This window comes from Annulohypoxylon truncatum (assembly GCF_022578515.1).
Source record: "Annulohypoxylon truncatum strain CBS 140777 unplaced genomic scaffold F4807scaffold_10, whole genome shotgun sequence".
Classification (NCBI taxonomy): Eukaryota; Fungi; Ascomycota; class Sordariomycetes; order Xylariales; family Hypoxylaceae; genus Annulohypoxylon; species Annulohypoxylon truncatum.
Window position 1 is genome coordinate 150,603 of NW_025953796.1, and position 12,119 is coordinate 162,721.

At 48.1% G+C, this 12,119-nt stretch overlaps 6 protein-coding genes across 6 annotated transcripts; 1 reads left to right on the forward strand and 5 right to left on the reverse strand.

Annotated features, from left to right (window-relative positions):
* Positions 1-246: 246 nt before the first annotated feature.
* F4807DRAFT_27318 (uncharacterized protein) lies at positions 247-1,933 on the reverse strand. Its single transcript, XM_047994597.1, has 2 exons — positions 1,017-1,933; positions 247-869 (listed from the first exon to the last, which is right to left on the reverse strand). The coding sequence occupies exons 1-2, from the start codon at positions 1,279-1,281 to the stop codon at positions 331-333; spliced, it is 804 nt and encodes a 267-aa protein (XP_047855682.1). The 5' UTR covers positions 1,282-1,933; the 3' UTR covers positions 247-330.
* Positions 1,934-2,300: 367 nt separating this feature from the next.
* Positions 2,301-3,708, reverse strand: F4807DRAFT_27351 (glycoside hydrolase family 43 protein). Its single transcript, XM_047994602.1, has 4 exons — positions 3,239-3,708; positions 3,032-3,188; positions 2,950-2,981; positions 2,301-2,899 (listed from the first exon to the last, which is right to left on the reverse strand). Exons 1-4 carry the CDS (start codon positions 3,587-3,589, stop codon positions 2,387-2,389), a joined length of 1,053 nt encoding a protein of 350 aa, XP_047855683.1. The 5' UTR covers positions 3,590-3,708; the 3' UTR covers positions 2,301-2,386.
* A 757-nt stretch (positions 3,709-4,465) lies between these two features.
* F4807DRAFT_27405 (uncharacterized protein) lies at positions 4,466-5,016 on the reverse strand. The gene is made up of 2 exons (XM_047994605.1): positions 4,856-5,016; positions 4,466-4,802 (listed from the first exon to the last, which is right to left on the reverse strand). Exon 2 carries the CDS (start codon positions 4,759-4,761, stop codon positions 4,507-4,509), a length of 255 nt encoding a protein of 84 aa, XP_047855684.1. The 5' UTR covers positions 4,762-4,802; positions 4,856-5,016; the 3' UTR covers positions 4,466-4,506.
* A 1,699-nt stretch (positions 5,017-6,715) lies between these two features.
* F4807DRAFT_419247 (uncharacterized protein) lies at positions 6,716-8,128 on the reverse strand. The gene is made up of 2 exons (XM_047997396.1): positions 7,307-8,128; positions 6,716-6,916 (listed from the first exon to the last, which is right to left on the reverse strand). The coding sequence occupies exons 1-2, from the start codon at positions 7,801-7,803 to the stop codon at positions 6,910-6,912; spliced, it is 504 nt and encodes a 167-aa protein (XP_047855685.1). The 5' UTR covers positions 7,804-8,128; the 3' UTR covers positions 6,716-6,909.
* Positions 8,129-8,375: 247 nt separating this feature from the next.
* On the reverse strand, positions 8,376-9,560 carry F4807DRAFT_27463 (uncharacterized protein). Its single transcript, XM_047994620.1, has 2 exons — positions 9,064-9,560; positions 8,376-8,966 (listed from the first exon to the last, which is right to left on the reverse strand). Exons 1-2 carry the CDS (start codon positions 9,256-9,258, stop codon positions 8,562-8,564), a joined length of 600 nt encoding a protein of 199 aa, XP_047855686.1. The 5' UTR covers positions 9,259-9,560; the 3' UTR covers positions 8,376-8,561.
* Position 9,561: 1 nt separating this feature from the next.
* Positions 9,562-11,268, forward strand: F4807DRAFT_27457 (uncharacterized protein). Its single transcript, XM_047994619.1, has 2 exons — positions 9,562-10,553; positions 10,721-11,268. The coding sequence occupies exons 1-2, from the start codon at positions 9,973-9,975 to the stop codon at positions 10,728-10,730; spliced, it is 591 nt and encodes a 196-aa protein (XP_047855687.1). The 5' UTR covers positions 9,562-9,972; the 3' UTR covers positions 10,731-11,268.
* Positions 11,269-12,119: the final 851 nt, after the last annotated feature.

Below are 12,119 nucleotides of genomic sequence, written 5' to 3' on the forward strand. Positions count from 1 at the left end.
CAGCTCGGTTCCATTGAAATCACCGCGCCTCCAACGCGTTAAATATTCAGCTGTAACAGGTGGTGGTACGCAAGCCGATTCGTCTCGAAAACCGGGATTCCCTGCCTCTCGTGACAACTGAAAGGTTAGGTTCTCATTTCTGCATCCGTCAACTAACATCATAAAAATGGATCGAGCGAAAGGAAAGAAGCCAAGTCAGGTCTGGAAGACTGGAAGAGTATGTTTCGTACGACATCATGCGCCGGATAATGTCCCTGAATCGTGAATCCCATAATGAATTATTAGTATATCTATATTTCTAAAGTCTTACTCGCACGCGTTCCCGAATGGCTACCGATCGCCATACTGTTCCTCATTATTCTTTAACGCCCATCCACATCTCGTAAGCCAAAATATCACCATGGGCGGTGTGGTCAGCAGTCCCAGCACGGCTCCCTGAATGAGCTTGAAAACCTGCGGTGCCCACACTCTGTCGTAGTACCAGTCGTCCCCTTGCCACCTGCCCGACAAGACGAGGAAGCCGATGCTGGGTCCCCAGATGATAGGGAAAAAGACGACGGCCATAATCAGAGATCGCAGGATCTGAGAGCGGAGGAAACCTAGCCAATGCACGATGCTCCTGACCTCGTGCGTCTGCTCAGGCCGATCGAGAAACATGAACCAGCGTACAAGTCGGTTCTTGGGCTCTGGGATGAAACCGATAGGATGCACTCCGCCTTTCCTCAGATCCCGATTGACGAGGAAGAGTTCTATGTGCCATGTGATGAGGCACTGTACAATGATAGTGACAGCCGCATCTCCGGCAAGGGTGTTGGGGAACAGCCATAATCTAATGGGTCGTGTTGCGATATCCTGGGTCGCGTACATAGCTGTGGCTGTGTCAGCAATGGAAGTGTGGCTAGGTAGTTAAATGATGCGATGCAGGGATCGTGAACCAATACCACCCTACAAGGTAATTGAAGGAATGATGAGTCGATTGAAGAAGACCAAGAAAGATTCAAGTGGTCGTTTCTTACCATATGCAATAGCGAAGTTGATTCCGCCGGACAGGATCATGGCACCTATTCCATCAAGGATGAAAATATAGAAGATTTGGTGAGCGGTGAACTTTTCTGTCGGCTCCTTGAAGCCATCATCACTGCTTGGAATCTCATGTCGCGCGCTAGAACTAGGCTCGAGAGCCTGCTCAGGATTAGGATCAGAATTAGCGGCGGCGGCTTCAACATCAGCCGTAGCCTCGACCGTCGGCGGTTTGAAGAGAGGATTCGTGGCCCAGGGCATAGTTGGGGATCTACGGCTGTGGGAGAAGAGACAGGGAGAGGTAGCACAGGTAGGAAGGGCCTATGAGTCTATGGATAGTTAGGGATAAACGATGGGCTTATGCGTCATATCATGTTGTTGGTGTTAGCCAGGAGAATGGAGTGAATGCTTCTTTCGGGTGCTGACAAAGAAGGAGCAAAAGCAAGAAAGGGAGAGAAAATAAACAATGCGGATCGTAGGCGATGCTGCTTTCCGCCTCATATAATAATAAGCTTTCTGGATGGATTCTCTGGGTACCGGCAGATTAAAATAAAAAAGACAGGGTCCAGCTGGCGATCCTAAGGGTCTAACCATCCCCCTGTCCGACGAGTCCAGCATGTCCTTCGGCTGTCCGCCTATTTTTTTAGTGTTAGTCCGTCGGTCCGCAGTACTCAGTGCTCACATCGCCGACTGTATGTACAACATCGAGGCTGGCTCGTGATGGCTCCTACCGGAAGTCTCGGCGCCCACTCGGATCACGGCAGGTAAGCACATACGGCCGAGTGAGAAGGTCATTGGACGCATGCGATTTCTTGTGACAGGCAGCCATAGGGCGATTGATAAGCAGCGATCTTGCAGAATACAGGAACATGCAGGAATTAGCTGCGGCCAGCCCTAGGTAGTTGGCTTAAATTTGTTGAAGTTCCAAAGTTCCAAGGGTTGAGACTGGTCCAAATTAATTGAGAAATTGCCAAGCCACTTAGCTGCTGCTAGAACTAAACTAAACTAGCTCGATAGTACCACTAGTCTTTCCCGGATTCGGCCACAAATGGTAAAACCGAAATCTCCGAATACTCTGCTTATCTAGGTACGTATGTAGGTACCCGGAGATATATGCAGTAATAGAGGCCCTAGCAAATATCCAGCAGATTACTCCATGAATCCTGATTCTCACTCCTTCAATTCTCATCTTCATCACCAGAACGAGCACCTACAACGATAGGATGACGAGACGCATCACGAAGACCATGAACCAACAAACTTTGAATTATTTGCGATAATACAAGTTACAGTACTACATTCGTCAGCTTGTCTATGATTTTCCAAGCCCCGAGCTCAATGATCGCCTCAGCCGAGTTCGAATATATCAGGAACCCCATTTTTGAGATACGGCGTCGTATAATGTCTGGTTGATGGGTAGAATGCTTCCGTGCCGTAGGTTAGTCGGAAATGCTGATCGACTACTCGCTGTCCATTTATTGCCGTCTGGGTCTACGCTCTCGTACGGCCTGTACCCATCGCCGCCGTAAAAGTCCAAGAGTACATGAATCTTGGCATCGTCCTCATTATCGCGGTACGCGGCAGGGCCTTCTACGCCAGATGTAATGATGCCTGTACTTCCTCCAGCGCGAGTCCAAGTCCCGAAAAGTCCGGTCGTCGAATACTCAACGAATACCGTCTTAGCCGTCTCGTCCTTCATGAATCGCAGATAGCTCTTCCCCTCGGTGTCAAGCGGGAGGATATCGAGGTCGATGATGTTCGTAGGTGAGTAGTTGATGTATGTCTGAGGTGCACTAAACGTTTTAAAGTCGCTTGTATAAGCGTACCTAATCTGAATATTCGACGCCGAACCGGTATGCTGAGTGTCAGATGACGAGTACTATAACTCAATGTTAACAAAATCCGCTACTCTAGAACAAGTCCACCTACAAACTTCGAAGCCCAGTGAACTAGGTACTGATCTGGGAAAAGTCAGCACTATCTTTCGAAAGATCAAATACTCCCAACTAACTTTTCGACGCGTCCCAAATTGCTTCTGGCGCCCATACCATGCCGGCGGTCTCGTCTTCCACAACCACGAGACGCTCGCCGGTCCAATTAATGAGATCGGTGCTGTCCCAGACGAGTATACCCCTAGAGCCGGTCCTCTGGGATGCGTCCCATGTCGTCTGCGATGCCGTCAGATACGATGCCATCTCCATGCTAGCAAGTCACTCACTTTACCAATATCGAGATCGGTGCCAACAATGTACCATTTTTTGCCTGCTTCGGCACCGCCGCCTTGTACAAGATAGGGATCTCTCACACCACCAGTGCCCTTCGTTGGACGTAGAATAGGTTGGCCGCCATTCATCGCCTTAAAGGAGAGCGGGTCATTGCCGTTGCTCAGGTAATAATATACATAAGGATCTGCCCCAAGAAATATTGCGCCGAGGTAGCCGACCAGTCCAGCGTCTGCCCGGCGCTCAGCTCGGAGGCCCAGCTCGTTAAGGTCAACCGGGTTGGCTAGAGACAGATTAAGGCAGACGCCAATCGAGATGGCAAGGTGAAGCGCACGGCGTATAAACATGGTTGCGACGATCCCGAACAGAAAATAAATGGTGTACCGTAGACCCGGTTCTCGACTTCACACACCTGGGATAGATCTCGCATTTGTATTAATGCTTCTCGGTAGATCGGTGTCCGAATTGACCAATCCAAGGCGCTGGAGAAATTGGCATTCCGGTACTTTAGCCTCAGATCTCATGATGCGAAGCCAAGAAATAAATATGGGGAACCCTTGTAAGTTATAAATACGAGATAACCGCATGAATAGCATCCATCCATTCCCAGACCGCGGTGGAGAGGCTCACATCGTTGGAATACAATTACAATGGGACGCGGATGCTATCCGCAGTATCCACACGCGCTTAGAGGATACAGAAATCATACGGGGCGACGTCCGATGTCATACATGGATTCAGTCAACAATTACATCCCTACCTAGGTAAACAGACATACGATGGTGTTTTACCATAACGCAAACTCGTGCAAAAAAGGGGGTTAGTGCTTTCTGAAAGCGTTTCATGAATTCGTCTTCGAGGCTAAGTTGTACATAGATCTACGATTAGATCTAGCATGTTGGCAACTAATGATATTAGCTCGATGAATCAATACGTGATATAATCGTGGGAATCAATGGCACTCGTGTATTTTTTGGCACTAATGAGACTTCGTCTTAAATTCATGAGACGTCGTCTTAAATTCATGAGACGTCGCCTACGACTAGAAAATAGGACGGTAGCGGCCACGAGTTCCCCATTTCCACTCATCTTCATTTCCGCCAAGCTTCCCAAGTGGCCCGAATTCCTTAGGCCGACTCTGCGTGCGATGCCTCCATTAAACGCAAATGACTTTCAGATTTAGCAGTTTCCCTGCTTCGTTTCCAGTTGATTGCGGTATTCGATCATACCGATTCCACCCATAGCCTCGGTTGGATATATTCCCCTACTCGGAATCGTAGTCGTGGAGCCACCACTTGATCTCGACCTTTCGATCAAGGGCCTGAAGCTCGAGGTCGCTATCCACGTTGATCTTTCGCGGAGAGGCGATGCAGAGGTGGTAGAAGACGAACATGTTCGTAAGGGCCAGGACAGCGAGCATAAATACCATGATGCAGACGAATATCTTGTCTTCGAGGGCGGATGATGCTTCCATGGCGGCTGCCTCTTCGGGTGATGGGTAATGGTAGAATCTAGACATCTTTGCTGTCGATTGAGTGGTTTGGCTGTTGAAGTTGTTCGCTAGGCATGGTTAGATGCCAAATAATATGTGCTCGAAGGTCAGAATTACTTACGTGTATCTTCTGCTGAAGCAACCTGTATTGGCTATTGGCTGAGGATGCCTTTGATGGGAAGTATCAAGAATGAATGCGGTCTGAAGAGAGATGTTTTGTTCGAGTTTGTGATTGCTCTGGTAAAGAGCAGCCTGTGCCTAAGAGGTACTGAGTCACTCTCATACATCACGAATTTTCACCGTCTGCCCCACGGCTGCCGTTGAGGACTCAGATTCGATTACTCAGATGCTCACGCCACGACGCTCAGAGGAGATTTGACGTATTCCAAAAAGTGTTCCTCAGGTATGTATACGCCGAAAAAGAGGTGATGCTTGCAGTAACTATGAGATTTCTGTAGTAGAGCAAAACTCCGTCATAGACTGTATGATCAGGTCACGGCTCTTGGACATGGCAGCCACTTGGAATATGATGGTATATAGCTTATCATTTTCATCCTACTACGGGGGGAACACGCGCCGATTCAATCCGAGCAATGCCAAGTGCCATATTGAACATGATGATCGTTTAATAGTGTTAACATACTACCTAGTTGACAGTCATGTCAGCTACAGATAACAATTACTCTGCACCTACTCTATGATATTGGATACCGTGGGGAGAGGCCCAATACGGATACATGGTTATAGCTTCATACTAGGTACATGACGCTATTCCTATTCGGCCTCTTTTGGCGCCCCGGCACGACGTTTAGACGCGCTAGGGGGCATGTGCCGATGTCTCGCGGGTCCAAGGCACCGTATCGCATACTGGACGCGACAGGAACCTGTTTCCTAGGTACCAATGTGACTAGACGATTAATATAATAACCCGAGAGCAGGGACATAAGTACCTAAGTAACTAAGCGACCGCGTGAAACACGCGGGTCTTAATCGCGATATATTATCTTCCTAGGACAGCGCGTAATCAATCTTAAGATCCCGTGATATTCAAGTATGCCTATTCCTGCATAAACGGATAGCTTGCCTCCTCATTGTCTCGAGAAGCGCGCTTGGAGGTTCGGATGCTTTGCCGAATAGAAATGCTGCATAGTGGTAACATCCGGTTCTCCAGTTTCCCCAGACTAAGCCCCGTAGCTCTATGTAGTTGGACCTAAAAGGAGTTATGAACATGGAATACGGTCCGATGAGCGCGTGGAAGTAAATTGTCTATATAACAATAGGCGCAGGCGAGGCTCCTACGAGGTTGGCAACCCCAGCTTTATGGCTAAATATACGAGAATTCAGCCTACTATTGGATAGCCCTACCGCAGAACAAGCCTTATTCATTTAAGGAATTGCCGGGGAGGACTGGGAGCTAGATTAAGTCTCATTTAACCGGTTAGATGGCATGAATGAAGACGGCGTTGCCTACTTTCTACTTGACATGTGGGGTCTAATATCAAGGGACATCGTAGATAGGTATGAACTAGGAAACAAGTTTGTGGCATGACATCGTATGTTCTAAGTGACAACATATCCAGACGTTTATATTCGACGATAATCTTATAGCCTCTTGCGAAACCCAAAGCGATGAATAAAGTCACGGGGACAGCTTCTCATATATAGCTCAATATATTTTAATTTTGAAATACTTTAAAAGTCCTTACGGTGGAATAAGATGAAAGTTAAGCTACATATAGTACAAGCTCCGACGACATTTCAGAACGGTGCTCCGGATTTTGTAGATAATTACCTAGTGAATAAGAGATATCTCCTGATACATGACCAAGGCCTGTATTAAGTTGTATCTTGAAAGAAAATTGATACGATAAATGAGAACTTGAATCTACTTGATACCTAATATCTTACTTGGTAGTAGGAAATGTCACAAACCACTTTAAGATGAAAGGATTATCAACCTAAGTCGGACTCCATATCAAACCATACGTGAACAATCAATTAAAATAGGTACATATAATCTTGAATATGTACATTGTGAACAAAATGATGCTTCAACCCAACGCCGACAACATACCTAACCACAGCGGAACCGGACTCCGGAATGAAACTATGCCCCTATCGGAGGACACCGTAGGAAGAGCGCATATAATTAAGTAGGGGTCATCACGACGTTCTTCAATTTCTAGAGATATTAGCGAGTTCTACAGAACAAGTAGAAGACGATCGCAGATAGCATGCGTAAGCAGGAAGTAAATGACCGAGTTATTAGTATACATGAATGTGCAATTTGACCCTTGGGTATTCTCTAAGTATTCGCAGCATTGTTTTTTCCCGATTTCTATCCCAATCGTTTATAGCAAAAGTTTTCCTCATCACGCTTAAGCAGTGTCCCTTGAAGAGTATATCAGAATACCTGAACGTTAAAGCATGGGAAGGACATGTTTTGCTATGACGCGACGGGAGAATGGGCGAAATACCGAGCTGAACGCAGCAATGCAGGCAATGCAATGACGATGTGGACGAACAGAGGAAAAGATCAAGTGCCGGACGAAAAGGAAGGGGGATCACGTACAGTAAAGCCAACTCTAGATCTCCATGAATCCGAGCTTTCAGCGTAACCTCGACCTCGAGGTTGAGGTCAAGCCTAAGTTTCAAAGTGTCCGACTTGCTACCACCACCGTCTCCGCCTCCCTGGTTGAGCGCGCCTCCGGCGACGTTTCCTAGCGTGCCCGTGGCGGAGTTGGTCAGGTTGTTGGCCGTCTCGCCGACGTTGTTGACGGGGAGCATCTGGTCGACTCCGCCGACACCAACTCCGCCGAGTGGACCGCCGCCACCTTGTTGCTGCTGCTGCTGCTGCGACTGGTTACGCTGGCGTCGACGGCGCTGTGGTTGTGGCTGCGGTGCTGCTTCGGCGTCTTCTGTGCTGTCTTCTTCCGAGTATTGCTGGTCTTGGGGTTCCGGCTGCGGGGCGGTAGCCTGCTCCTGTCTTCGGGACTGGTTGCGGCTGCGGCGACGGCCCTGGCGGGATCGCGACACGGAACCTGAACCTGAGGGAGTGGGAGAAGACATATTCGAAAAGTTGGTGAATAAAGTGTAGGTGTTGGAACGGATGACCTTGGTGCTTAGAAACCGAGGTGAGTTGTGTATAAGAGAATTGATATCGAAGTGACAATATTATGGGCTTCCAGCTATAAGCGATGTGCACCAAGGCGACATAAATAGGATGGCCTATCTATAAGGCGTAAATTCGCCAGCCTAGACCATGTACATAGGTAGGATACGGTCGAGGAGGGCTGTGAAACCTCATCGATACATCGACCTCGAGTAGATTAGGTATGTCATACTTGGAGACGGTACGTCACCTGTGGTCTAGATCGGGAAACTTGTCTTGTTCGTCAAAAGCAATCGAATAGCAAAACCCTGATTTTACGCCTTCGTAACTTTTGCACGTCTCTTATCCCATATGTAGAGAAGTATCATGTGTTGACGCCGCCAACCGCATGCAATATCTAATACGGTGACTTCAGGGGGTCTGGATATATTACGCGTGGCATACATATTGACGTCAGCCACAGAAAGTCCGTCGATCTCTGGTCCCTAGCTACATATCCGACAGGGGTGCGGATTTAAGGGAAGGGTGTGGAGGGTTTATTATTAGGTACTGCAAGATAGTTTACTAGAGCCACATGGATGTATTTGGGATGTATTCGGCACGTCCTTTACTATCAGACGACCCTTAGTTCCCCATACCGCTATCACTGCATCCTGAGGTTCCTGCATGTGAACCACTTTCCCCTGAGAAATTGTCCAAGCTAAATCCTGTTTATTTACTTCGTATATCGACTAGATACTCCAAGCTGCAGGTCGCGATGTAAGCTGATATCTACCACGTCGCAGTCTAACACCTCATCCAAGTCCCCGGCTTTATCGTAATGCAGGTTCCAGGTGCCTTCATCATTCTCCACGGCCACGAAGTCTTGGCCATCCTCGAGCGTGAGCCATTCCTCATCTTCCGTCCAACTCCAGGGCCCGATTACATGACCAAGAGAGTCTGATCTTGATCCGTGGCGTAGTAGTCCCGTTTCTTTATCAGCGTAGATCCAATTAAGCATTGGCGGATCGTCTGCTATGGGCGCTACCAAGCCTTGATGGTTTTCCGGCCCTGGGTAGCCGAAGTAGTAACCGTTGAATGGATAGCCTTCCACTGGACATGCCGGATGGTTTAGGTAGAGCTGTCCTGAAGATTAGAAGATTGGATTGTTGGTTGGTGGGATGATAGCGTGGAGTAGGTTCTAGACGCCACACCAACATGGGTAGCTGTAAACTTACCTTCTTATCTTTTAACACTACCGAAGCTTGCTGCGCCGGTGAGACGCCATCATGTGAAAAGTTGGCCGTTAACTTGAACTTGATTCTGTCTTTCGCTTGCTGGTTTTGTTTCTTCTGGGCGTCGATTGCTTCTGCGACGCCAATGACCGTTGGTATGGCGCAGACCGTGAGTAACCCGAGGGTCGAGAGAGCCATGTGTCTCGTAATTGAGAGGTACAATGCAGGAACTTAGCTGCGACCTCGAAGATCCCCTTTGTCCTGTTCGGAATAAGAGAATGGATTAATGGTGAAGTGATGGAGCCGAGAGCTTGGCCTCACTGATGCTGATATGTGTGGGTGGCAAAACAGGTTTTGAGCCTCCTCATATCGCTATTGGGAATACTCAAGGGTCAGATGATGAAACTAAACAAGGTGTGCTTTGCTCCATACGAGCTGCCTATATTCTTAGCCACAGTAGAAGGGGGCCAGCTGGAGGGACCCGAAACTTTGTTCGTGCTTGTGTAAGACCAGTACATGACTTCATCCTTGATAGACCACTAAATCTGACGTTGGGGTAAGGATGACTCTGCACGACTTCGGTGCCGGAGTCTGTTGATTGGTGAAGGAACTTTGAAAGCGGACAGGGGTCTAGATGCCGGCCAGAGCAGGGTTACGAGCAGTTCATCTCGATTGGGATGCGACTCAGTTCACTCGACAGCGCCCCATTGCGTCACAATGCCGACGCTTATCATATGTATACACGGTGTATCATATGGTATTTCGAAAATAGCATTCTGGTTCGAGTAAATAAAACAAAGGTGACCGCCACAAGTACAAACAGTCTCTGCTCACTTCATGTTATGACATTTATTCTCTGCCATATCTATACACATCAAACGGAATAAATTGCAGGCCCCAAGCTAAATCATTATGTCATCAAATGACGATAAGACGTCTCAGCAACCCAGTGAGGGAGGTGAGGTGAAGCAGGAACAACAAGAGCAGCCCTCCCCGCAAGCTGGACAAGCACAACATGAAGTGAAGCAAGAAGACGGTCAACAAAACGACGACGTGTCGAAGCAAAACGGCGGGAAAGAGCACGACGACATTAAGAAAGAAGAGGACGACAGTGCAAAATCCCGAGCTCACTCTCCGGCGGAGCCTGAGAAGAAGCCACCGCCTCAACCACCTAGGCCGTCGCGTGTGGAATCGCAAAAGCCAAGTCGGTCGCGGCGACGTCGCCGCAATAATCAACCGGCGTGGATGGAGGACGACAAAGAGAACGATTACGGGAAACAGATGGCGCCTCGCCCACCACGCCGGGCTCCGTCTCAATATCAGCAGCAGCAACAACAGATGCAGATGCAACCGCAGCCAATGCAACAAGTTCAACAGCAACCTCAAAAGGACAACGGCGGAAAGAATCCGTTAAAGCTGCGGTTAGATCTCAACCTCGAGGTGGAGGTGACGCTAAAGGCCCGGATCCACGGTGACCTAACCTTGTCGCTATTGTACGTGATACCTTTTCTTCTATCCCTGCCCAACACCCGATACTCCCCTATCACATTAGCGTGCGCTCCTAGTCAGGGGGTGCGCCAGCTATTTATTCATCCACATGTCCACGAGACACCCAGAAACTTGTTATGCTGGGTGTCAACCGAACTGACCTCTGCCAAAGCGACACTTAGGGAGATGAGTCAATAACTAACAGCCTTGCTTGCTGCTAACAGGGAAGGTCTGTGAGCCTGTATCGTCTAACCGCGAGCCCATGCAAGGGGGAAGTGGGTGACGAGTGGTTGCGACGGCTGGGCAGCCGGAACAAGCGACTAGTGTGATATCTTTCATCTCGCATGCATTTAGAGGCGCGATTTTACCTTCGGATTGAATATTGGGCAGGATATTTTACTCTTCCCAGTCTTCCACGGTTCCAGTAACGTAGATCATCTCGATCCTGGTCGGTGCCGAGGATTTTGGACTGGCTGAGCAGGATTAAAGAAATTTACATATCTATGTACTCAAATGTATATAATTATGACGGCGCATGTGGTGGCTATATGCATAGAAGAGGATATATTTGTAAGTGATAGGAGGGGTTGGCTAATAATAACTACAACAATGCGACGAGGATGGGAAAAGTGTTGATATCATTCCCCTAATAGAGAAGTTTAATAGCAGATCTACTGCAGTTCCGACTGTCGAGGTGTGAAGTCAGAAGAAAACAGCTTCAGGGGTAAGAATTAGTGGATGTCAACTCTAGCTTCACTTTAGCTTCACTTTAGCTTCACTCTAGCTTCGGAGTTTGGGGGGGAAATCTCCACTTAGCCCTATGCACAGATTCCCGACAACAGCCCAGCAGCCCAGGGAGTGGATACCGGTGGATACTGAGCGGGTACTTAAGTAAGCAGATATCTAGATATGTACTTGAATATTCCTCGAATGGTGTCAGCCGCAGCCTCTATATTCGTTGAAGGATCACGCAAAATTGGGAATATTCCAAGTTTATGGTGACTTAATACCTGTAATGTCTTAAAGCTATCAGGATAAGTCCAGGAGAATTCAAAAGAACAACGAATCTTACACAACCGATTAACTATCAAATTGCCCAATAATGGAAAGATACATGTAAGTACCTTGCTTACGGGAGTGACGGAGTCTCATAGCCACACTCGTGCAAATTCGTGTTGAAGCCACAAAGACAGCTCCCACCAATTAAAAGGCGCTAATGTCAACCCACTTTCTTTAATCTTTCCAACTTTTCCAACTTTTTTCAACTTTCTCAATTGCCTATCCCACAAGTCCGACAAGCATAACACCCCAGAATCTGTCAAATTGATCACAACGTAGCAGCCGTGAATTGGCATGGCTCGCTAGCTGTTACTAGTCAATGACATATCTACGGCACGGTTCGGCTCGGGTGTCATCCGCATACCGGGGGCTGAACTGACCAGGCTGCTACGTAGTAGGTCGCTATTCTTATCCCAAATGGTCTCCCCTTTATGATCCAAAAGAGAAGTGCGCCCGAAACACGCTACCCGGCCTGCAGATTAAGTGGTCTCAGATACTCGAGAAAATGGCTA